At 44.8% G+C, this 26,623-nt stretch overlaps 1 protein-coding gene across 9 annotated transcripts in view; it reads left to right on the top strand.

Annotated features, from left to right (window-relative positions):
- PPP2R2B (protein phosphatase 2 regulatory subunit Bbeta) overlaps positions 1-26,623 on the top strand; it is a 689,017-nt gene that overhangs the window by 631,723 nt on the left and 30,671 nt on the right. For all 9 annotated transcript variants that reach the window (XM_082454200.1, XM_082454205.1, XM_082454201.1 and 6 more), the window contains one exon: positions 7,167-7,331. In XM_082454200.1, coding sequence (XP_082310326.1) covers positions 7,167-7,331 — 165 coding nt within the window. The remainder of the gene's footprint in view (positions 1-7,166; positions 7,332-26,623) is intronic.

Consider the following 26,623-nt stretch of genomic DNA (forward strand, 5'->3'; position numbering starts at 1 on the left):
TGTGTGGAGAGAGAGTGAGAGAGAGAGACAGATTGACATATTACCATGAATTAGCCTTGTAATTGTGTGACTGGCCAAGCAAATCCAAAGTCTGTAAGGCCAGCAGTCAGGCACAGAAAAATCATAAGCAAGCTAGAACACCACAGGCGTAGGCATCAGAGGCTACATCCACAAATGGCCATCAAGAAGGAAGATTTAGAGAGAAGGGAGAGAAACTGTAGTCTCAGCATCCATTTGGAGTCTCTTCCTCAAGGAAGACCTAAGCTTTTGTTTAAATGCCTTCCAACTGATCAATTCAGGCCCACCCAGGATAATCTCCCTTATGATTAAATTAAAGCAACTGGTTAGGGCCTTTAACCATGTCTGCAGAATCCCTCACAGCAACACCTAGATTACTGTTTGACTGAATAACTGGGAAAACTTGTGCATATGTGCAAAGTGGCTGCTTTCTCTCTTTTGTCCTTCAACTCACCTGAGAGAATAAACCTTGTTAACCTACCACAACCAGAAACATTTTAGAAATGTTTAGCCTAACCAAGTTAACATATCACAAAGCTACCAAAGTGAGTATGTGGACAGAGGGAGACAGACATGTAACCATACTAAGGAAGATGAGACTAACAGTTTTGGGGAGCCTCTATGAAGTAGCAGGTATATTACATCATCTCCTGTAGTTTTCTTCCTCTCTTTGTTGATAAATTAACAAGTTCAAAGGCATTTGAGATTAGGTAACTGGTCACAGGATTGGGGATTAAAATCTAGATCTGTCTCACTCTATACTCCAGTAAGATGTACTCTATCACACTATCTTAAATTACTCAAATAATAATAATACACGTTAAGTGTATTCATAGAGGTGCCTTCAAGGTGCTGTGGATACACAGGTAGAAAGAATCATGAAAGAAGGGCTTAGAACACTTCATACAGAAAGTAACACTTGGGTTGGCCTTTGAAGGAAATATTGAGTATTTTCTAATGGAGAAATGTCAAGCTTTGTGTCACATGAACAGGAAAGAGGCTGTGGTTATGGGACTTTCACATAGCACCCCCCTCAACCCTGTCATAAAGGACGTCTTATCCCAGTGTCTTTTGAGCTCAACACATACATAAAAGCAGTACCTAATAGGGCACCATGTGTCTCTTTGTCAATCCTCTCATATTGAGTCTAGCGATTGGCAAAACCCTTTATGAATATTTGCACACTGGCTTTTTTTAAGCTCTTAAGAGAGGAATATCCCTTGGAGTCCTCTTCGCAGATTTCCAGTGTGTTATCATCAAGCAACATGTCCATTCAGCTGACAAGATCTGGATGCTTTGTAATCACTACTTTATATCCAAAGATTAAATTGAGACTTTGGAAAGGAAAAAAGACTTCAAAGAAACTCATGTGCCCTAAAACGGAATCCAACTCTAATATGCTCAGTTTTCAAGGCCATGATAAGGCTATTCTCCACCTTGGCAGACTTTAAGAGCTATCTGAAAAGCTTCAACTGCTTTTGCACATGGGTATCTTACCCAGGTAAACTTAGATTCCACTCTCCAGCTCTCCCTGCAGACAGGCCTCCTGCTGGACTCTGCTGTCATTGGTTGGCTTAGATAAAAAGAAAGGGGAAAAAAAAAAAAACCTTGTCAGTATCAGCAAAATTAGCAGTGATAAAGACAGAAGCATATGAGGACACCTTCAAAAGCCCACAGACCTAATGCATATAAAATCTATCTTTGGAAAAATACATGGTTTCTTTGAAAGCTGGGATTATTCAGTCCACTGTAAAGCCCTTTAATAAATAGCTTTTTCTCCATTATCTTATTTGATCATCAAAATTTCTCAGAGACTGACAGAGTTAACAGAATGATACCCATCCAAAGGCAAAGAAACTGAAACCCAGAGAGATAAAATGACTTTCCCATGTTCTCCGAGCAAAAGAGAGTTGGAATCAAAACTGAATCCCAATCTTTTGACCCCATTTTGTTACAGTATTTATCACAGTATTATCTTCAGTTTTACCCAGAGGTGAGGTTCCTGGTCTCTCAACTCTCTCAGAGATGGTTCTAAGCCAAGGAAACTACTTTTTTTTAACTGTTTGTTTTCTTGGTTTAATAATATGTATTCATTATAGAGACTATAAAATGACCTATAATCTCACCACCTAATTTTGTGTATATACAACGAATTTACATCGCAATTTTAACTTAATGCTAGCTAACTCAACAATAAGGGCTCAGAAAAATAAGTTAATAAGGAAATAAAAGAAAAGGGAAAATTTTTTTATTTCTTGATTTATTCAGGAAGCTTCCTCCTGTTCAGTCTGGGGCCACACACACACACGTGTGCACATACACACCCCTCCCACTCACACATATGCACTTTCTTTCTCACTTCCCTGCTTTGTCTGTTTAGCAGTTATTACTACCTAATATACTATATATTCTATTTATTTATCTTGTTTAGTGACCATGTTCCCTACTAGAATATAGGCTCCACAGATCAGGGGGATTTTTAGTCTGCTTTGGTCACTGCTATATCCCCTGTACCTAGAAAAACCCTGGTAGACTCTTTGTGAATGTTTATGAAATACATGAAGGAACAAATGAATGAGTGGACCCAAGCTAGGGTTACTGAAGGATAACTTAATGCCAGCCTTAGAATCTAATCCCCCTGTAAGATATAACTATGTTTCCTTCCATTCTGTTCTCTCTCTCTCTCTCATTCTTTTTACATGGCTATGATTAAACTGTATATATTTTGTATCTAACTTACCTCACCTAAAATTATACATGTATATAATAAGCATAGAAAATATCTTGTCTTTTTCCATCTTAAAATACTACAACTTCATTAAAAGAAAATGTGGACATGAAAACTCATAATTGAAAAGAAAAAAAATTCATAGACCCACCCCATTGGAATTATCACTAACATTTGGTACTTTTGCCTTTTAGGTCATCAGTTTCAGAGTGTAAGTTTTAAATGACATTATGATCACACTATAGATAGAATTTTTCATACAAGTTTTTTAACAGACTTGGCATTTCATTGCATAAACAATTAAATGAGATTGATCAGAATTTACTGAATCGTTTCCCTATTTCTGTATATTTAGGCTGTTGTCAATTTTTTTCTTTTATAATATCACAATAGACATTTTTTTATAAAAAGCTTTTCCAAATTTGGGTTTAAGGAAATGACTTTTGAATGGTCCCTATGCTACCCTTTAGCATCCTGCCATAATCCCCTTCATTCCCTCACCCCACTGCTGATGTAATTTATGGCTCTGGCTTCTTATTTGTTTGAAGCTCATCCCTTAAGGGGTGACCTCCCAGTGTCTTCAATTATTATTTTAAATGATGCCTTAGGCTATTGCCTGGCACAGCAGTGCCCTCACCTTCCCGCCTTCGGCCTTCCAAACATGGAGCTCAGCTGCCAAACTGGCTGTGCCCCCTCCCGTCTTCAGCACTGCTTCCAGAGTCCCAGCAGAGAGGCAGATTAACCCCTTTTGTTAGCAGAGGTAATTTGCCTGGGCTCCACATTAATAAGGAATACCATAAGCGGTTGGGGTCAGGATGAACAGATCTGTCAAGCCCCAGGGTTAATTTAATAGCAATCTGTTGGCTGTCTGCCTTGTATATTAGCCATGAATCCAGTGCTCTGTTTTGCTTTTGCCGTTTAGTTCTTTGGGACAACAGGGAAATAATTTGGATAGAGAACTCTAAAAGATAAGAGAGAGAAAATTGACTGTCAACATGCATCATTCCATTTCCAAGATAATACAGGGAGCCCCGCACTGCTCCTCTCCTTTCTCCTTCCCTCCCAACATGAAGGGCACAACCATATATGCTGGAGGCGTGTATCTCCCTTTAGAACAGTGTAAGGGAAAAGGCTGGGTTTCTAGGTGATGCAGGTGTGAAATATGCTCTCTTGTCATCCCCATAAGCCATTGAATTTTTGGAAACTAGACTCCTTCTCCCAAATGTTTTTAGAACTCAGAAAATCCTCCGCAGTTAACAATTCAAGAAATCCCTTCTCACGTTTCTGTCTCAACTTACGGTTCCAAAAAAAAAAAGAAATTCATCACGTCAGAGAACACAAAAATCCTAGGTCCGATGCTGTGTCCAAATTCTGGTTCTGAAAAATGTAGCCCGCAGAGTGGTCGGTGAATTGAGAGAGCACAGGTTCAAAGCAGAATCCCTGTTGGATTAGCCAGGGGAGTTTCAAGAGAGCCAGAATTACATCACTTGGAAAGGCTGGCTCTGTGAGGGCCATTCATCAGGGGAGGAGAGTGGAGTGTGGTCAAGAACCCAGGCTCTAGAGTCGGACAAACTTGGGTTCAAATCCCAGCTCCACCCTCTATGGTCATATGACCTTGAGTAACTTAACATCAGTCACTGTTTCCTCTGCTGGAAAATAGGCCTATTAATAATATTAACATCATAAGGGTGAGATGAAGGTCAGATGAGACAATGCATGGCACGTGATAAACATTAACTACTGCTTATTATTATCTTCCTTGTTTTCCTTATCATCACAGTTACAAAAAAGAGGATTGGAGTCATGCTTTCTCCCCTGAACCCCATAGAGTCAGACCCAGACAAGCCCTCTAGTCAAATGGGAGATGCTTGGGGATGAGGGATGGTGGGCAGGCTTAGAGGTCCAGGATGGATGGGAGGGAAGGAAGGAGGAAGGGTCCAGAGGCAGCAGCCCTAAGCAGACTCAGTTCTGATGCAGTTCTTGATGGTGGAGGTTGTTCCTGGTTTCATATGTATGTTTAAGCCCTTCATTTTCGCACATTCTAACTTTTGGGCTTTATTTTTAGGTGAGAAAAAAATAACCGTAGATGTGGCACCTCCCCCTACCACACAGCCAAGATCCCTTCCAGTTAAGCTTGTTTTTAGAGCTATCCTGGTAGAGGTTGAGAAAGCTGACACCAGATTTTCTTGCCCTATTTTGGGAAAAGAGAAACATGCTCACTGGCACAGTAGGGTATGGAGGCTCTTTCTGGAGGGGGATACAATCTGACAACAGCGGAACACTACCCTCTGCTTAACCCCACCCTGTATCGTGACCGCAAAGCCCAGGGCATGGGTCAGGGGACTGGGGAGGACATCAGAGCTGCAGCTTGGAGCCTCCTTCTGGGGGGCACTGGGTCCTGCTCCCCAGCAAGTGATGCTAACTTAAGTAATATTTATAACTCTGGTAGCAGTTGAGTTGAAAGGTAGTGTTTTCACTACCTTTAGTGAAAAGGTAGTGAGTCAAGGGAACCCACATGCTCTGGAGACCCAAGAAATACTTGCATCTGGATTCGTGAGGGAAATTGTAGTAAAATGAAATGTTAGTTGTCTCAAGCTAATTTTAGGAAAAAAACCCAACAGGATTTATAAGAGGTAATTGAAAGGGAAAGAGGCACAACCAAATATAAAGCCATTATTGCACCAGATGACATGCCGGAGCATGGGTGATGTTTGATAATAGATGACTACTTTGTTAGTGCTAATGTGACTAAAAAATATCAGTACAATTACTCGTACCTCATCTAAACTCTAAGGAGGAGATCATGCTACCAACTACACGAAAAGCATAGGAGACTTTTTTATCCAACCCAGTCTAATAGCAGCATCTGTATCAAGTTACTGCTTGTTGATTCAATGCAGTGTTTTCCAAAATGTGGTATATAAGCTCCTGGCACAGACATAAATATGTTCATTTTAATGGTTAAAAGCATTTATCTTAGGTACGGTATATTATTTAAAATGTAACTAGCTCATTAAATCCATGATTTTATGAATATTGGATTACAGCTTAGGCAAGGCTAAGTAAAGAAAAAAGTGAGTCGATTTAAGTTGATGTGGAGAAAAAAATGTTAAGTTAAAAAATGCTACCTAGTGATATACAGGTGGGGCGAAATCACAAATGTGACTCAAAAGTGAGAATCATTTTGGTTCACAGCGTCCACATCACAAGGCCTGTTCCTTTGCAGGAAGTTGCTGGGTCCTTGGACAGCACCTCAGCCCCAGCGAGGTACCACCGTACCTGCACCCAGGTCCCCCGAGCTCTCAGTAGAAGTGGGAAGGGATCAGCCCAAACTCACTCCCACTGAAGACGTTTGTTTCCACTGGGTCACCGTCATAGATGAAGGGCCAAATGTTTCATTTCAATACACAAGGATGTGGTCTTTAAAAATAGAGGTATAATAATTCTTGATCAGAAAGGAAAATACTGAGGAGGAAAAAACCCGATGATAAAACTAACGGTATATTCCACTGGAGGCTAAAAGTGTTATGCCGTACAATTGGATGGCTTCTTTTTAATGCTTAAACTCCCACATAAGCTCTAAAGCAAATCACAGCTTACAGAGACTTGAGGTCCTGTATATCCTCAATAAGAGAAATTTTGCATAATTACTAAAGAGTACAAATCTTGCACCTGGGATAAAATTCTAGTACTGCCACTCTTCAGCCATGTGACTTGGGGCAAGTTACTTACATACGCTGAGCCTCCGTTTCCCCCCTTGAAATAATGGGGGTAAGAAAGTGCTGATTATAGAGCTATTATAAGGATTAAATGAAAGAAAGTACATGATATGCTTTGCACAGTGACTGACCTATAATCAGTGCTCAATAAGTGGTAGCTGCTATTATTATTATTATCAACATATTATTTAAAAACATATTATTTAAAAACATCTAAGGGATTTCATGGAAGAGGATTTGCAGTCTGTCCTAGATATCATGTATCAGCCCAGGAGTTTAGATGAAGATTCAAATATATTGGATTATTTAGTTGGAATATATTGGATTCTTTAGTTGGAACGGGGCTGGTTTCTTAACCACTGTTGTAAAATGAGAAATGAAAGCCTTTGCAGCTTGATACATTTTAGCATGATTGCATGAGCAGGTAACCTTGATGTGATGGGGCATCTACACGTTATGAGGGATGAAATCCTGATAAGGAGCCAGGGAGACCTGAGTTCTAGTGCTGCCTGTGGCCACTGAGTAACCCTGGGCCTCATCTGCCCGGGACCACTAATACCTGCCTATTTGCTCACAGAGTTCTGATGAGGACCCCGTGTGGGCTCACTGCTCACACGGTACAGTAAACTAAGGCGGTGATGCTACCGTCACCCCCAAGGCTCCCCCTTCTCCTGGTCCCCTCCTTGACTCGTCTGTGCCAGATATCGTCGACATCAAGCCGGCCAACATGGAGGAGCTCACAGAGGTGATCACAGCGGCCGAGTTCCACCCCCATCACTGCAACACCTTCGTGTACAGCAGCAGCAAAGGGACAATCCGGCTGTGTGACATGCGGGCGTCGGCCCTGTGTGACAGGCACACCAAATGTGAGTAGCCAGCAGCCCCGGGCTCGTGGCAGGGATGGGCCACTGGCCCCTGACATGTGGGAGGAGAAGGGGGAGGGCCTGGAGGGGTTTGATCTCCTTTCCCACCTCAGACACACTGGGAGTAAAGAAACTACACGTGTTGGCCTGACCCGGGAGTCAGTTCCACGTTTGGTATTTTGATAAAGAGGAAACCTCACGTCCAATCCCACAAACATTGGCTTCCGGCTGTGGAATACAGAGATGAACAAGACATGAGCCCTGTCACGTAACCTTGTGACATGATCTGAATTATGTTTTAAGATTCCTCTTGCTGCTCTGGGGAGAATGAACCTGCAGAGAAGAAGTGGGGGGACGAGTTAGGGGATGGTTGCGATATCCAGGCAGGAGATGCAGGTGACCTGGACAAGGGCAGGGTGTGGAAATGGAGAGGAGCGGACGGGTTCTGGACAGATCTTGGCAGTAGAGTTAACTGGACTTGCTGGACAGTGTGAGAGGCTGTGAATATACAGGAATCAAGAATAGCAGCTGGGGGCACTGACAAGTTAGCACTGTATCGTGTATTTGAAAGTTCTTAAGAGAAGAGGTCTTAAAAGTTCTCATCATAAAAAAAAAAATTGCAACTATGCATGGTGATGGGTGTTAACTAAACTCATTGTGGTGATTATTTTGCAATATATACATGTATGAAATCATTATGCTGTTCACCTAAAATTAATATAATGTTATATGTCAATTATACCTCAACTTTAAAAAAAAAATAACAGCTGGGGGAAAGGGTTAGTGGCTTCTTGGAGAGAGTGAGGCTTTGGGAACCAGCACCTTAGAAGGCCCAGTGATCCTAGTGGGCACCAGGGAAGGGCTTCAGAGAGAAGGGATGGGATAAAGTCCACCAGGCTCACAGACCCTGGGATCACGCTGGAGTTTTCAGGGCGTTGACTGAGCAAAGCAGCTCCGAACTAGTCGGGGCTGAGTGCTTGGGGGCCAAAGGCTAAGACCGATGTAAGCGGGTGAAGCAAGGGTCAGCTGTGGTAGCCAGAATGGGCCTGGAGCTAGCAGGGAGGTTTTCTAGAAAACAAAACTCCCCAGAGTGAAGGTGCCTAGAGGGCAGTGGTCACCCATGTCCAGTGTCAGACTAAATACCGTGCAGCTGCCAAGATGTTCAGGAGCCATGAGAGCTGTTTGTCTGGCCAGCATCTTCTGCTGGGTGCCACTCTGCCACTGCAGCCTCGACAGCTGGGAGTGAAGACCTTTCTCTCCCACAGCCCCAGCTTTCGCTTTTAATTCCTATGGGACCTGAGCGATGTGATGACTCTCTGTGTAGGGGTATGGCTAGGAGAGGTGTGAATATCTGGGTCATTTTGATCATTTCTGTTTGCTCATTCGCTGTGAGGAGTATTGCACAGGGGAGCTGGTACGTCTAATGTAGTGGGATGTAGACTGTGTGGATTCCAGAGACATACAGACCCCAGTCAGAGGCAGGCTTCACCCCTTATTAGCCGTCTGACTTTGTCCAACTTTCCTTTACCTTTCTGAGCCTCAGTTTTCTCATACGTAAAATGGGTAGGATAATAACATCCACCTCATGGGTGTGTCACGGAGATTAGATAACTATTAAGAATTGTTAATGAGGTGTTTCATACTAAGTGTGTTTTATGCTTCCAGAAGATTTCAATTCAGATGATCCACATTTCCAGTACTCAATCGCCATTGTGTAGCTAGTAGCTACCATATTGGACAGTGCTAATTTAATATTTCCTTCATTGCAGAAGGTTCTCTTGAAGAGTACTGATCTATACTATTGGCTCCTTGAGGGTGTGGACTTGCTTTGTTTTGTTCACTGCTGTTTCCCTAGCACCTGAAACAGTACCCGGCCCGTACATAGATGCTTTATCGATGTTTGCTGGTGTCTGTGCTGGTATTGATCTTTGAGCAGTACTTCCTTATAAGCCAAAAAGGGGGAAATGTTCAAGGCAGAAGGATCAGCATGTGCAAAGGTGCTGAGGCATGAACGATCATAACACTTTTGGAACTGCAGGGTGACTGATATGACTGGCATACAGGGAATGACTTGGAGAGGGAAGAGTTGAAGTTCAGGAGGAAGGCAGGAGATTGGTCATAATGACCATGATAATGGACTTGAATTTTCTCTCAAAGTCAGTCAGAACAGCCACTAGAGTAGCCAGGGGACTGATTGGAATTATTTTTTGGAGAAGTTACTTAGACTGAAGGCAGAGGGATGGAGGTTGGGTTCTGTCTGGGAGAACGAAGAGTCAAGAAAAGAGGTTAGGAAGATTCTATAACGTACGCAAGGATTTCTTAACGACGCACTATTGAATTGGGGGCACACGATCCTTTCTTTGGGGGAGGCAGCTGTCCTATGCATTGTAGGATGTTTAGCAGCACCCCCAGCCTCTACACACTAGATGCAGGCAGCAAAGGCCAGTTATGACAACCAAAAATGTCTCCAGACATTCTGATGTATCCTGGGGTGAAAATTGTGCCCAGCTGAGAATCACAGATGTAGACTAAAATTCATTGGCAATCCTTCCGCGTGATCTTCTTGTATCTATGATGTATCCATTACTATTAAGCACTCTGAGGGGTACAGTGGAAAGAGTAAGACATCTCCTAACACTCAAGGAATTTCAAGTTTGGCTGGTGAGGCAAGATGTACCCAGGACACCCAAATGAGTGGTAGAGACGATTAGGAGTTGGGATATTTGGGGAAGAGGGGAGGGAGGGACATTGGAGGTAGACCCCACAGGGGAGGCAGAGGCTGAGTGGTAGTGTTGAAGCACAAGTAGGATTTGGTTAGGTAGGAAATAGAGAGAAGGGTGTTTGGCGTTGTACACACAAGAATGGGCAAAAGCCTGAAGTTAGGAAATGACATGAAACCTTTAAAGAGCCTTAGCAAGAAGTGTTGGGCTTGGGTAAAAGGGGAATATGGAGGAAAAGAGGTCAAATAGGGATGATGGTTTATATCAAGTCAGTCGTTGAAGGTCAGAGTCAGAAGTTATGCCTTCATCCATTCATTCATTCATTCATTCACTGAGTACCTGCTTTATACTCAGAGTCTGGCTCCTATGGTAGCCCGTCCTTCTTAAACTTTTCCACCAAGTACAGCACCCCCGGACCCAGGCTGTGAGCCTGCCTGCTGTGCAGGAAGGGTAACAAAAGGCAATCCAGCCTCTCTGATGTGCTCTGGGTGGTCCGGCCTCTCAGCAAAGGCAAAACTGCACGTGCCTGCCAGAGGCCTGAGGCTCCAGGGGAGGTGCTGACCACAGTGGATTTTCTTTGAAGTCTTATTTTGCCATCTTAAAATTTCACATGGATTTTGTATTTTATTCCCATAAAATGACTACTTTCCATTTAATTTAAAGATTACATTTCTACCTATCCCCAAATTTCAAGCAAAATTGACATTTCCAAAAGATGCAGCATTTATCTGCGGCTTCCTATACCACCTGGTGCACCCCCGTATCGTCCTCCTTCCTGACCTCCAAGGATGCATACATGTGCCCCAGCTTGAGAAGCACAGCTCCCAGTATGTGGAGAGCAATTGGAGATCATTTGGCTGGAGAACAGAGCTATAGAATTTATGTTTTATGGAAGATTAACACAGTGGTGGTGGGAAGAAACATAGGAGAATTAGAAGGTTTTGCTTTAGTCTCAATACAATAGAAATTCATAACCTAGACAAGAATGGTAACACAGGGAATTCTACTCAGTACTCTGTAATGGCCTATGTGGGAAAAGAATCTTAAAAAGAGTGGATACATGTATATGTATAACAGACTCACTTTGCTGAACACCTGAAACTAACACAACATTGTAAATCAACTCTACCCCAATAAAAATTAAAAAAAAAAAAAGATGGTAGCTATGGAAATTGAAAGAAAGGAAAGGGAAAAAGAAACATTTTTCTTTCAAAATAACTGTGGGGATGTAAAGCAATATTAGAGATTGGTGTTCATCACACGTGGATATTACTTGTTCAATATCCTTCCCCTCTAGACTATAAATTCTCTGAGGACAAGAACTGAATCTGTTTTGCTCACATTGTATCACAAAGGACTGACACACAAACAGGTGCTCAGTAAATATTGATTCAATAAATAAATTTATGCCTGAGAGTTGACATAAATGCCATGTGAATTGCGGACTAAGAAGCCATACTGAAGGAGAGTGAACGGTTGAGGACCAGTCTGGGACATGCTGTGTGGGAGGTGACATAGGCTGTCTGACCGGGCTTGAAGGGCCACCAACCCAAAGTGGATGCCAGAGACGGCACGAGAAGCCCGGTGTGTTCACAGCCCAAAGTGGCAGACACCAGCCTGGGCTCTGGGTTCAGACAGACCCACAGGAGGCCTGGATAGTGAGGAGGAAGCTGATTGGGAGGCTTGGTGAACTCTGAACTCAAGATGGAAAAAAGATAAGGCCTTAGGCATTTCCGGAACTAGAATTGTTTAGAGAAGAAGCTTTGGAATCAGAACGCAGCTCTGTCTCTTAGCAGCTGTGTGACCCCCAATCAAGTTTTAAATCCCTCTGAATCCCAAGTTCCTCCTTTGAACATAGAAATAATATAGTAAAGACCGTCTCAGGGCTGGTTGTTCCCAAGGAGTAACTGTCCTCAAGTGTATAAGAGCCTAACCCTCTGCCAGGCACACAGGAGACAGTGAACGGCAGCAGCAGTTACCACAGTTATGCCTCCTGAGTACCCCCCGGTTCCAGACCTGCAGCTCTAAGAGGCCTGAACCTCCAACCTTTATTCCATGTCCACAAGCCCCATTAGTCATTTATTTAATTAGTACTTGTTGAGCACACACTATATGTCAGGTACTGTACCAGACTCTGGGGACACAATGGTGAGCAAAACCAGATCTGCTTTCTTCCCTCTTAGAGCTCAAGGTCTATACTAGTGAGGGTCTGCAGAGGAACAGAACCAATAGGAGATATATATATATCATATATATACACATATGCATATATATACACACACACACATATACACGTGTGTATGTATAAATGTGAAAGATTTGTTATAAGTATTCATAACAATTATGCTCGTGCAATCATGGAGGCTGACAAGTCCCAGGACCTTCAGTGGGGCTGCAGGAGAGCCGATGAGGTAGTTTTAGTCCAAAGGCCAGCAGACTCGTGACCCAGGAAGAGCTGATGGTCCAGTTCAAGTGCAAAGGCAGGAAAAAAATGATGTCCCAGCTCGAAGGAGTCAGGCAGGAGAATTCCCTCTTGTTGGGAGGAGGGTCAGCCTTTTGTTCTATTCGGGCCTTCAACTGATTAGATAAGGCCCACCCACATTAGGGAGGACAATCTGCTTTACTCAGTCTGTTAATTTAAATGTTAAATTCATTCAAAAATACCCTCCTAAACCCCCAGGATAATGTCTGACGAAATATCTGGGCACCCCATGGTCCAGTCAAGTTGATGCATAAGATGAACTGTCACACTAAGGAGGAAAGACGCATTCATCAGAGAATCACAGATAGATAATGACATTGTGACTAATAAGTGGTGTGAAAAAGAGTCTTGTCGTGTTGTGAGGGGGTGTGACAAGGACCTTATACCACAAGGCAGTGACCACTGAGCTGCTACCTAAAGACTGAGATGTTCCCTGGGGAAAATATTGGGAAGGGTCATCGAGCCCATGCACCCAGGAACCCCCTGGGGGCTGCTTCTCCCTGCAGCCTTGGTCCCACACAGCCCTTGAGAAGTAGAGCCCAGGAGACAGTCCCTAGGGAGACTGGGAGCTAGCTGGCCACCTGCAGACCCCTGCTGCAGCCCTGCCTCCCCACGCCCCATCCCGACACCAGCAGTGCTCTGAATTGCCAGCCGCCAGCCTCCTAATCTAATTAAGAAGTGAACGAAATTCATTTTCCTGACTCGTCCAAAGTGCCGACCTTCGTCAGTGTGCATCTCCCTTTGTTTGGCTGCTGCAGCGGCAGCGGCCCGAGCTCCCGCCAGCTGGGAAAACAAGTTCAATCTGACCCGGCACCTGACATTTCATATTGATTTTCTCCATCCTCCTCCAACACCAGCCTTCCGTCGACCATGGTTCAGCCCGGGTGTGCAAACGGAATGGAGACAGTTCATCAGAGTTCAAAATGAAAAGCAACATTGGCTTTCGGAGATGAGCTCTGAGAAGGAGGGTATTTAATAACCATCAATGTTTAATCAAAATGCCGAGGAGTTCCGTGTTATCAGAGCTGCATATATTAATTTCCATACGTCCCTTGCTCTGCATACTCAGCAGGGGTTGGAAAGGATGATTCTCTTCCTCATCTCTCAGGTTTTTTTCTATCGCTTCTGGCGGTAATGACAAGGGTTGTATTTGCAGTTTGAGATTCTAATGGCTGAAACAATAGGGTGTTGATGGCAGCAGCAGTGGCTGGCCTGAATCTTGCTGTTCCCTTTTAATGCGTGAGTACTGGGAGTTGAGTGAAAAAACTGGCCAGGTGTGATGAATGAGAACCAAGGGAATGAGAGAGAAATTAAATCTAAACTCCTTTCCAAGAGCCACAGGAATCTGGTCCCTGTAGTCTGGCCACGCTGGTCTGCTTCCTGTGCCTTCAACACACCCAGCCCTTTGTGCCTCAGGCCCTTTGCACAGGCTCTTCCCCTACCTGGAATGCTCTCCCACCAGGCCTTCCCTTGTTTAGACTGCTCTCATTTTTTAGATCTCTGGGAAAATATCACCTCCTCAAAGAGGACTTCTCTTTTCCACCCCCATCTGCACCCTATTTCTACTGCATCACCCTATTTTATTTCTTTATGTATTTCTTAGTACTCAGCTATAGATGTTTGTTTTTCTTCCTCTGTCTCCCTGACTAGAATATAATCTCCATAAGGGCAGGGACTTTATTTTACCAACCCCTGCATTACCAACCCAGCTACAAATGGGGCTTCACTGAACAACTGCGGTAGAAAAGCAGGCGGGTGGGAAAAGACAGATGAAAGAAGGTGTTTTCATTTACTAGAGTTGCTATAACAAAATACCATGAACTGAGTGGCTTAAAAAAACAAAATCTTACTGTCTCCCTGTTCTGGAGGCTAGAAGTCCTAGACCAAGGTATCAATGGGGTTGGTTTCATCTGAAGGCTGTGAAGAAAGGATCTCTTCCAGGCCTCTCTCCTTCGCTTGCTGGTGACCATCTTCTCCCTGTGTCTTCACATCATCTTCTCTCTGCACCTGTCTGTGTCCAAAACTGCCCTTCTTATAAAGACACTCATCATATTGGATTAGGCTCCACCCTCATGACCTCATTTTTTAATTTAATTACCTCTTTAAAGACCCTACCTCCAAATATGGTTACATTCTGAGGTACTGAGGATTAGGACTTCAACATAAGAATTTGGGGAGGGGGTACACAATTTAGCCCCTAATAGAAGGCCTGAAAGTCATCCAGAGCACAGTTCCTGGAGCTCACAGCTCCAGGTGTGGGTCCCAGGCCCGCTCGTTGCAGGCAGCCTGGGCAAGGCGCCAATGCTGAACCTTTCCTCCAGGTGGTAAGGGGGAGAAGTGGTCATGGACCGGCTCTTAGCACAGCCCCTGACCTGTCGTGAGCACACAGTGTGTGCGGCTCTTATTGAACGTGGTGGGGGACAGAGGACAGAGGCAATAGAAACCTGTATGTGGAGCCTCTACACCTCCCTCGTGGGATCCATGTGTTTTATGGTGACGATGTCTGGATACTTTCCCATGGTGCCGAAACATACTTGCTCTCTGAACAAACAGGACTTAAACTGATTTTAGAGGCGATGAGGTGCTAGGAAGCCTGTTTCCTATTGAGAAACCACTCATAAGGGGAGGGGGTCTTGAATAAGTAGAGTTTGTTCTTACAACGTGAAAGAAAAGCAGCAGGTTAGGAGTATGGGATTACCAGATACATACCACTAGATATGAAGTAGATAAACAACAAGGACCTACTGTATAGCACAGGGAACTATATTCGATATCTTATAACAACCTATAATGGAAAAGAATCTGAAAATATATATATATATGTATATGTATGTACATATTTATATAACTGAATCACTTTGCTATATACCTGAAACTAACACAATCTTGTAAATCAACTATACTCCAATTAAAATAAATAAATAAATTTTTTTTAATTTTAAGAAAAAAAGAAAAAGAAAAGTAGCAGCTGGAACCCTCAAATGGGAGTGGGAATAGAGAAAGAGGTTCCTGTGAAGGTCCATAGAGATGTAACCTGCCAACTACCTGTGAACACAGTTAAAGATGGAGCAGGTGGGGAAATGCTTATGATAAGTGTTAAAGCAGCACGCAAGATTACAAGCCCACCCTGAATTCAGCAGTGTGAAGAAGAATACGTGTAGACAAAGACTGGGGCTCTTCGTGAAAGGGATGATGTCAGGGCAGCAAAATTCGGGCAGCTTTCCTATTTTCCAGATTCTCCTCAAGGTTGTAGTTTTACTTCTATAATTGGGAGAAGCTTGGTGGATAACAGGAGAGCCCGCTGGGTACTCCAAGGGTACAAAGAGGAGATTCCCTCTACACACACCGTTGACAGCACCTGTCTTAGGTACTGGGGCAGGAAAGGAGGTGGGGAGCCCAGGATGATATCTCCTGCCTTAGTCCATTCGGGCTGCTATAATCAAATACCACAGACTGGATGGCTTCAACAACAAACACTTATTTCTGGAAGGCTGCGAAGTCCAAGATAAGACACCAGCAGATCCAGTGTGTGGTGAAGACCAGCTTCTTGGTCCATAGATGGCCATCTTCCCTCGCTGTGTCCTTGCATGGCAGAAGGATGTGAGGGAGCCTTGGAATCTCTTTTTCGTAAGGTCACTAATCCCATTCATGAGAGCTCCACTCTCATGACCTAATCACCTCCCCAAACCCCCTTCTCCAAATACCATCACACTGGGGATTAGGTTTCAGCATACGAATTTCAGGGGACATGGTCATTCAGTCTATAGCATTCCCTGTAAGCACAGCCCAGAACATGTCTACTTTGTTTCTTCCCGTCTGTCAAACTAAACTGACAGTAGTGAGTGACTTCAGAGAAGGGCCAAGATAGGGAAGGAAAATCACCATGGTGTCCACTATCAGTCTCTGTTTGTGACTTAACTGTGTGATCTTAACCGGGTTACTTAACCTCTCTGTGTCTGAATTTGCTCACCTATAAGATATGACTAGTAGCAGCACTTATTAGGGGGCATGGGAGGATTAAATGAGAAGACGCCATGAAGCCTTAGAACAGTGCCTGGCCCATGATAAGAGCTCCGTGTTTGTTATGGTTGCGAAGATGATGCTCTCTCACTTCCCTTCCACGCGTGTCTAAGAGCAGGAACGGGGGAAAAGCAGCCATAGTCGTGACGTAGTCATGTCAGCAGCCATAATCACAGGGAACTTCTGTGACATTTACTATATCCAGAAAGTAAGCCAAGGTCCTGACAACCCTATGGGGGGCATCCTAGGATTTGTCACATTTTACAGATGAGGAAACTAGCTAAGAGGAGGAATGATACTCTCACGGCCACCAAAGAACAAGTGACAACTGGGGTTTGATCCGGACTTGTGCCTCTTAACGGGCACTCCAGAAATCACTTGCTCAACTAAGATTTATTCAACATCCACTCTTTCCTGCCTTCAGGGAGCTTACATTCTAGCGTGAAGGGAGGAAAGAAAGTATATCCTAGTACACAAATGAGTGCGATAATTTCTGACACTGATAAAAGCTATAAGAAAATTAAAAGGGTTAACGAGTAGCCTTTGAACTGAGACCCGAATTGTCAAAAGGAGCCAAACAGGGAGATAATATCAAAGTAGGAAGACCTTGACATAGGGACAACCGTGTGTGTTCAAAGAAGAGAAGAAAGACCAGTGGATGGAGATCGGTGAGCTGGGAAACAGGGTGGAGGGTGACGCCGAAGAGGCAGGCTGGGGCCAGATCGTGGAGAGCCTTGCAGACCAGGGCAGAGAGGCTGGATTTCATTCTAAGTGTGATGGAAGCTAGTAGACAGTTCTAAGCAGGCAAGTGTGTACTCTGTTTATGGTCTTAATTTGCTAAAAGGGTTGGCAGGCCAAGAAGCTCTGGGACCAGTTAGGAGGCCCTTGCCATGGTCTGGGAGGAAATGATTGTGGCTCTGACCAGGGCTGGGGTGGGTAGTGATGGCAAGTGGACAGACACAGAATCTACTGAGGTGGTAAGGCTAAGAGGACTTGCTGAGAGGCTGAAAGTGGAGGGGTGACAGAAAGGGAGGATTCTGAGAAAACTTAGGTTTTGGTTTTGAGCTGCTCAGGGTATAGTGGTAACACATACTGATGAAAAGACTCAGGAAGGAACAGGTTTGGTATGGAAAGACCAAACACACATCTCTTTTGGATGTGTCCGGATTGAGATGCCTATGATACGCACAGTTAGAGAAGCCTGGTAACAAATGGATACCTGACTCTGGAAGTCAGGGGAGAGGTCTGGCCTGGAGATAGAAATTTAGGAATCATGAGCATCTCGTGGTCTTTAAAGCCATGGGACAAGGTGAAGTCACTTAGGAGAGAAGATGTAGATGCAGAGGAGTGGAGAGTCCAGGATGGAGGCCAAGGGCACGTCAGCATTTGCCAGTGGGGTTGGGGGCAACAGGGGGCAGCCTTTTACAAGAGACTGAGGATGAGCTGCCAGGGAGGTAAGAGGAAAACCAAGGGGTGGGGTTGAGTAAGCATATAAGCCAAGAGAAGAGCGTGATTTAGAAAGACACTGGGATCAGTTATGTCAGAGGCTTCTGCGAGGTCAAGAAAGATGAGAGTAGAGAGGTGATCATGCGATTCAGTCTCATGGAAATCTTTGGCCATTAATTAGTTAAAGTAAAAGCAATTAGCAGACTGCCTGGCACATTGGGTTCCCAAAGCATATTTGCTGGATGAAATCAATCACAAATGTGAACTCCATGCTCAGTGTCTGATGACACAGAGGAGATCCCTCAGTTGCATCTTAATTCCGTCATAGTTTGGCCAGACCTGCCTCACTCCTCACCTGCCCCAGAGGTCCCATCCTATTGAGCGGGTGTGGCTTGTGCTGGGGACTTGCAGGAGGTGAAGCTGGCCAGGGTGACGAGCCGGGGCTCCTCTCAGCAGTGGTGATGGGCAGCCTTGCAGCACCTGTCCTCTTGCATTGGCTCTACCCGTGAGCCGCGGCTCATAGTCGTGCTATTCTAGCCCCAAGGCCCTTCCACACTGGCACATCTGCAGCTCAAGATGTGGCCACAGAAATTCCCTCCTTCAGATGAAAGCAAGGCAGGCTGGCTGTCCAGGGGTAGTCAGCCACAACCCTGCAGTGCGCTTAAATCTGCCTGTCATAGGCCTGGTGTGAAGATAATCTGACTCTTCCATGTTGTGGGGAAAAGGTATAAGCACTTTTGGCTTTAAAGTCTGAGGTGTTTTAGTGAATAGTGTCATTAGAAAAACAGCTTGGTTTCCAGTGCAAACGGGGCAAGGTTTGATGCCTAACCTAATCATCTAAATCAGAAATTCTATTTTCCTTTAAAGGTACGTATAGAGGAGGGGGATGGATATTAGTTTTGAGCTCTTCTAGGTCTCAGTTAAGCAACCGAAGAAGATTGGTTTTAGTAACTCCAGTTTACAGATGAGGCACAGAGGGGTGAAGAAACTTGCCGCAGATCACAGTGAAAGAGCCAAGATTTGAACCCAGGTCTGTCTGCTTCCGGGAGAAGAATGAGAAGAATGAATTCTTCTCCTGAGTATTTGACAGCAGGAGAAAGAGTGTGATCTTTTTCTAACATCCACAAGGATAATTTCACGGGACTCCATTTTATATAATCCCCATGAGCTGGATTCCTCAGCCCAACAGCTTCCAGTGGCAGCACTAACTCTGCCCTTGCACAGAACATGAAATCCACTATCTCATTCATCACCTTCATCTACAAACTTAATTGCCAAGTCCTGATTCTATAGGCCACTAGATCCCTTAATAAACCTACAGCTCATTCCCCAGATCTCTGATAGAATGTGTCCAAAGGCATCAGCTGAGGCTGCAGCTGCAATGCATCTTAAAAGCTCTGAGGTTTGGGACAGCTTCCAAAAGGGGTTCAGTATTGATTGGGGGGTGTAATTAACAGTGTTTATTTCAGGGGGGGCTTGGTTAGGTTAAAAAGACAAGGCCCTTTATTAAAAATGCTTTTAATTTTATTAAAAATCCTGATGACAGGATTACAAACACACACAGACACCCACCCCCCTGCTCCTGGAGAAAAGCCAGAGCCCTGCTACAAGCAGCGGAATTCACGGAAACCCACCCACTGCCCCAGTCCAGCGTCTACCCCATTCAAGCTTAGCAGCAATTAGCAGCAGAGCAGGCAAGGCCCAAACCATATAGTATAAATAGAATCCCTTCCCCCTTCCTCATTTCCATTTTTGATTAATTTAACCAGTTCTGTCAATTAGTCATCTTGGAGACTCCAGTTGAGTGGATTTTCTTAAGAACAAGAAAGCTTATTAATTTTGGAGGCAAGTGTCATTCATTAGCAATTGCCGCTGTCCCAGGTCCCGTCCTCTCCCCTGCAGGGGGTCTTAGATAAGAAGGCAGCAGAGGCTGAAACTGGTTCAGGCATGTGGCTGCAGCCCCAGAGACACACAGAACAGGAAAGGTTGGCCATGAGGTTATAGGTGGCTTTGGCTTCTCTGGGCTTGGGACGTCTCAAGGCCACTTACCTGTCATCATGGTCCATGACAAGCCATCACTGGCAAAGCAGTCACAGACACTAGATGAGCATTCTCAATTTGAGGTTCAGGAGAACGCCAGTCAAGAGGATACCCAGGAGAAATTTTCCCCAGGGAGGGACATTGACCTGACAGAGCCTAGGGAGGGCTCTGGCCAGGGCAGGATGGGTCTTACAATAGCCTGTCTCTTCCCACCAGAGGAGACATCAAAGTTCACCTCTTCCTTTTTGTATTTAGTTTCCTATGGCTGCTGTAACAAATTACCACCAGCTTAGTGACTAAAACAACATAAACTTGTCATCTCATAGTTCCGTGGGTCAGAAGACTGACATGGGTCTCACTGGCTAAAATCCAGGTGTAAGGAGGGCTGTGTCCCCTTCTGGAGGCTCAAGGGGACGGTCTGTTTCCTTGCTTTCTCCAGCTCCCTGAGGCCATCGCATTCCTTGGCTTATGGTCCCTTTCTCCATCTGAAAGCCAGCAACAGTGGGACAAACCCTTCTCCTGCCCTATCACCCTGACTCTCCTCTTCTGCCTCCCTCGTCCACATATAAGGACCATCGTGATTACAGTGGGCCCACACAGGTGATCCAGGCTAATCGCCTTACTTTAAGGTCAGCTGATGAGCAGCTTTAATTCCATCTACAATCTTAATTCCCCTTTGCCGAGAAGGGGGAACATATTCATGAGTTCTGGAGATGAGGACATGGACATCCTTGAGAAGGCATTATTCTGCCTATCATACTCTTCAAGTTTCACCAAGTAGGCTAAGTACCCTCCATCAGAGCACCTGATATGATAGGTTGAAATGACCTGTCTCCGTTTCTGTAGACTAGCGGGTTGACCTTTGTAGACTAGCGGGTTGACCCCCAGGTCCAGGGTCCATATCCGTCCTGGCATCCCTGCCAGCAGTCGGGGCCGCCTACGCTGCCATGGGCTTGTCTGCCAGCCAGGAGCTCCCTTTCCATGCCCCTGAGCACCTGAGCTGCCTCAGATTCCATTTGTTCCTCTCTTTCCTGGAAGGCTTCCTTTTCAAATTTATTTTAGTCCCAAATGTCAGTGTTTTGCAGTGTCTAGGGGTTTGAGCCCCTTGTTTTCCATTCTGCTTCCTTTTTTTTCCTCCTTCCTCTTCATGGAGTGATTATGTTGACAATAATGTATAATGCGCGTTCTCTTAGGTTCTGTAGACTAACCATTCACTAAATGGTTTTCCTCCATGATGGCTAAGGCTGTTTATTTTTCCCTTCTACACTTAGCATAGTGAAGGTGCCGAATAAATGCTTGTAGAACAACTAGAGTCACGCAGTTTGATAAACTTGTACCCACCCAGTGCTTCTCCTTACACAAATGAAGAGGCTCCCACCAAAGAGTGGCTTACCCCATCCGTGTTCGCTCATTTCTAGCTTTGGAACGCTTTGGAATTCATAGGCAAAGGGAAGTGGGGTCTATGAAATGATGGTAATCCACCTACTATTCATTTATTCAACAAATATTTATTGTTGCTACTATGTTCCAGGTGCTGTTCCAGGCACTAAGAAAATGGTACCTCCTTCCCCCATGGCACTCTATCCAGGTAGATTAAGAGAGACAACAAACACATAGGTAAATAAGATAAGGCAAGATTTGGTGAAAAGTGTTTCTGGAGAAGCAGCAGCAACAAATGTAGAGGCCGTGAATCTGCACTGTGCTTGGCAAGTCAAGGGGCAGAAGGAAGACCAGTTTGGCCACCTATAGTGTCCTGAGAAGGAGCAGCAAGAGGGGAAATGGGAGGAGGAGGCCGGTGGCTCAGGTCACATGAGGACGCCACACTCAGGGTAGTCACCGCCAGCAACCCAGGGGCCTCATTCTCATTGGATTCCCTGCAAAGGACTTGGGAGTTAGGCAGCATGGTAGCCCTGTAGGCAAAGGTAAGGAATTTGGCTTTTATTTTATCTAAGAAGGAAAATATGGTAGGGTTTTCCCTACCATAAAGGAGTAACGTGGAGTAACGAAAGGAGTAACATGGTTATACTTGTAAATATATCACTCTGTGGCTATGTGAAGAATGAAGCATCAGGAGGAAGAGTGGATACGGGGAGAAGAGTTAGAAAGCCGTCAGAATGGTCCAGGCAAGAGGTGATAGTGGCTTGGACTAAGATGGGGCCGATTTGGGCTACATTTTGAGTGTAAAGTTAGCAGGACTTTTTAAAAAAATTTTATTTTATATTGGAGTATCGTTGATGAACAGCGTTGTGTTAGTTTCAGGTGTACAGCAGAGTGATTCAGTTATACATGTACATGTATCTGTTCTTTTACAAATTCTTTTCCCATTTAGGTTATTACAGAGTACTGAGCAGAGTTCCCTGTGCTCTACAGTAGGTCCTTGTTGGTTATCCATTTTAAATATAGCAGCGTGTACATGTCGATCCCAAACTCCCAATCTACCCCTCCCCCCTAACCCTTCCCCCCTGGTAACCGTAAGTTCATTCTCTAAGTCTGTGAGTCTATTTCTGTTTTGTAAATAAGTTCGTTTGTATCATTTTTTTTTTTTAGATTCCGCATATAAGCAATATCATCTGATATTTGTCTTTCTCTGTCTGCCTTACTTCACTTAGTATGATAATCTCCAGGTCCAGGACCTTTTAAAAAACTAGATGTGGAAGGTGAGGTTAAGGGAAGAATCTAGGGCGATGCCTAGCTTTTTGGCCTGAGTGCATGCTTCGATGAAGGGCATTGAATGAGTTGGCAAAGACTAGGGGAGGGACAGTCTGGGGAGGAAACTCACAAATTCAGTGGAATGGAAGATTCACATAAAAAAACAAAGCATAAAATGATTAAGTGGGTACCTTTCACTGCTGCACGCTTTACCACTTAACAGAACCCCTCCTCGCCCATTATCTTAATTGATCTTCATAAAACTCTTTGAGTTCAGAGTCTTTCTTCCTTTCTATAGCTTGAGGAAATCAAGGCCCAGAAAAGATAAATCTAATACACTGACAAAGATCATGGTTTATCATGGGTTTATTTCTTGTTTCATATAATGAATTCAGCCGCCTTCAGTACTTGCCCAGCGCTGGAGGATAAAGAAGGGAAGGGGGAATCTCATTCGTGTGTAATTGACACATGTTTAAGTATATCAGCTAATTTGAGCCCCCCGTGCAGTTCACGTAATTCTATTTTGACAGCTCGGTAGGTGGCATCAATAACTCAGCTGTGAAATCTGCTGTCCACTCAAGCAGCTTCCAGCCCCATGCGTGCAGGTCCCTTTATCTGCTGAATTACTCGAAGCACCTGCTGGCCTGCCATCATCATCAAGCACAGCCCGCGGGCACCAGAGGGCAAGAGAATGCTCACCCCCAGGGGGCTTAAAATGATACTTGCTTTTATCTTCTCTTATATCTTTAACCTGAACATAAGGATTTAAATAGGATTTATCTCCTAGATGGTCATCCTTAATCCCGGGGTCGACTTAATCTTAAAATTTTGGTGTCATTTGAAAACGCCTATAATGCAGTGAAATTGTCATTGAAGAGTTACATCTGAGATAAATGGGATCATCAAGCTTAGGAAAAAGATGGTGAGATCAAACAAAGCAAGCAATCTGTCAATAAGTGTGTGCAAGGTATTGTGCTAAACACAATGGGATGACAGCCTTATAAGATGCACTTACTGCTTCAGTGTACTTACCATGGTGGGACAAGAGGATGTGAAATTATGGAAGGTATCTAATATAAGGTTCATTTTAAATTGAATGTGAAATTTAGATTCCCAACATCAAAGAGAGAAAATGCTGACCAAATAGTGTTCATGCTGGACATTGTGTTAGATGTTGAAATGAACTGTGATGGCAAACGTCATCCTCAGTGTATCCTAGGTATTCCCCAAAGTTCTGACAAGTAGCATTTTTCAGTCCCTGTTTACTGAGAACCTTCTGTGTTCATATCATTGTAACAGCACAAAACTACAAATCTGTATTACTACAACACATGGTCGCTAGCCCCTAGGAAGGTTATTAAGTAGTAGAAGCATTCTGGGGATAGTGCCTGATGTATCATGGCTACTAAATCATACTGAATGAATGAATGAGTGAGACATGTTCATAAAAGATCTAACATCAGATAAAATGTGGTATGTGTCTCACAATACACTAGTGCTGTGATTCTTTTTTTTTTTTTAATTTTTATTTATTATTTATTTATTATGTTTATTTTTGGCTGTGTTGGGTCTTCGTTTCTGTGTGAGGGCTTTCTCCAGTTGCGGCGAGTGGGGGCCACTCTTCATCGCGGTGCACGGGCCTCTCACTATCGCGGCCTCTCTTGTTGCGGAGCAGAGGCTCCAGACGCTCAGGCTCAGTAGTTGTGGCTCACGGGCCCAGTTGCTCCGCGGCATGTGGGATCTTCCCAGACCAGGGCTCGAACCCGTGTCCCCTGCATTGGCAGGCGGATTCTCAACCACTGCGCCACCAGGGAAGCCCAGTGCTGTGATTCTTAAACTGTGTGTAAATGAAGGCATCGGGTCTTAGCTTTTTTCTTCAAAGTGAAAATTCTCTTCAGATTTCTTTTAGTTAGGTTAGCGAAAACAGATACTAGTGTAGGTCTTTTGTAAAAACAAAGTGGCAAGAGGCAAACATTTGAAAAGCAGGGGATACCCTGCATGCTGTTGTGGCCAATAGTGTTGGTTCTAGGGTCAGACAAACCCAGTGTGAACTTAACTTCTTGGACTTGAACTTAACCGCTCTCTCTAAGCCTCAGTGTCTCCCTCTATAAAATGGGGACAATAACAGAGCCTGCATAATTGGATGGTTGTGAGGATTCAGCAAGATAATGCCTGGCCCACAGTAAGCAGTCAGTATTTATTTACGAATGTTTTATTCTTATCACAACAATCCAGGAGCACAGAGTTACAGGTGAGAAAGCGGAGACTCAAAAAAGCAAGTAATTTACATGAAGTCAAGGATTGAATCAAGGGTGGAACCGAGATTCAGACGCAGGTGTAAAGCCCGTGCTTGAAGCTGTTGATAGACAATGCCTAGAAAGGCTTCCCATCTTTGCCTCACTGGGCCCAAGTGGGAGGTAGCTGGGTAGGCCAGATCCCAGGAGAGCAGAGAACAGCTCGGGCATTTCACTGGTGGAGTCTGGCCTTCAGGAAATCAACACGCTATGGTTCCCTTGTTTCCTGATCACCTGCTGAGGGTGACCCGAAGCGCAGGGTGTGAGCAACAGAGGAGATGGAAAGATCTCTTACTCTTCAGCCAAATTCAAAGTGAGAACAGGGCACAGACGGTCCCTTCTTTCCCATGACCAGGTCATTAAGCAAGAGTGCTTGCTGAGGGATAAAGCCTTTATTTTCTCCAGTGATTACCAAATGTGTCTTCTCTCTGCATCCGAGCCCAGAGACTTCAGGTCCCAGAGGCCTCGAAGTGATGATGGGATGTCTGGAGCCAGTGGGAGGGCCTGGCAGGTAATAAGGTGCTCAGCAGATTTGACAATTGTTCTCCACGTCGCCCCTGGTGCCTGGTGTTAGGTCCATAAAGAGACATCTCCGCTCTGGTGAATTCTCTGTGGTTGGTGAAAACACACAGCTAATGAAGTCCAAATCGGGGGTTTAAGCCCTAGACCAATTCAGTTCATTTTACCGGGACCATGCCCTCGGAGACGGGGGCTCCCTCTGCCTGTGAGCACGAAGTTGAAGGGGTCACCCTTGCTAAACATGGGGCTGGAGGAGAAATGATGCAGCATGGGGGGACAGTAGTGGGCTATAGAACCAGGGCTAGGTTTACATCCTAGCTCTGCCTCTTCCGGGCCTGTGACAAAGCCAGATGACTCTCTGATGTTATCATCACTACTAAAGCATCTGAATGAATGAATGAATGAATGAATGAGATGTTTAGAAAAGATCTAACATCAGGTAAAATGTGATATGTGTCTCCCGATACACTTTCTGCATCTGTAAAGCAGGCAGCTTGTGAGAGTGGAATGGACTATCAGAGTCTAGCGCAGGGCCCGGCGGATGGGAGGCAACGGCTCCACCTACTCCAACACGGTAGCTCTGGCCGCTCCATGGATGCAAGTTCCAGGAGCATTGAGGCACAGCGCTGACTGTCCCTAAGTCAGGAGCAATGTTTGCCTGTAGAAAGCCGGTGCTGGGAGCACAGAGGCATAGCCCAGGAGCCGTGAGGAGACAGTGAGGCGGTGACCAACCCACACCAGCGTCCCTCCGTGCAGTGCTTGGCCCATGCCGAGATGGACCCTCCTCGCCCTGCTTTGCAAGGAGATGACTGTCAGCAGGGAGCTGCTCCCCTCTCCCTTTCCGTGTTTACGCCTCTCATTGCAGTGATTAGGTAGACAGCCTGGAAAACGGGGGCACCTTGGGAGTGCAGCCCTGGCCTCGCGGTGCCATGACAACCAGCTTCCGAGCAATCACCCCTAATAATGGCCACACACTCACGGTCTCTGCCACCTGGGCAGGGACTCCCAAGGGAGTTCGAGCTTCTCTTGGAGCAGCTGCACACAGTTTCCTGTTGGAAACAAATTATGAGAGGGAGAAAGAGAGAGAAGGAGAAAGCAGGGAGTTAAGAAGTCTAACCTGTGATG

The sequence above is a fragment of the Balaenoptera physalus genome, assembly GCF_965194825.1.
Source record: "Balaenoptera physalus genome assembly, chromosome: 3".
In the NCBI taxonomy this organism is placed as follows: Eukaryota; Metazoa; Chordata; class Mammalia; order Artiodactyla; family Balaenopteridae; genus Balaenoptera; species Balaenoptera physalus.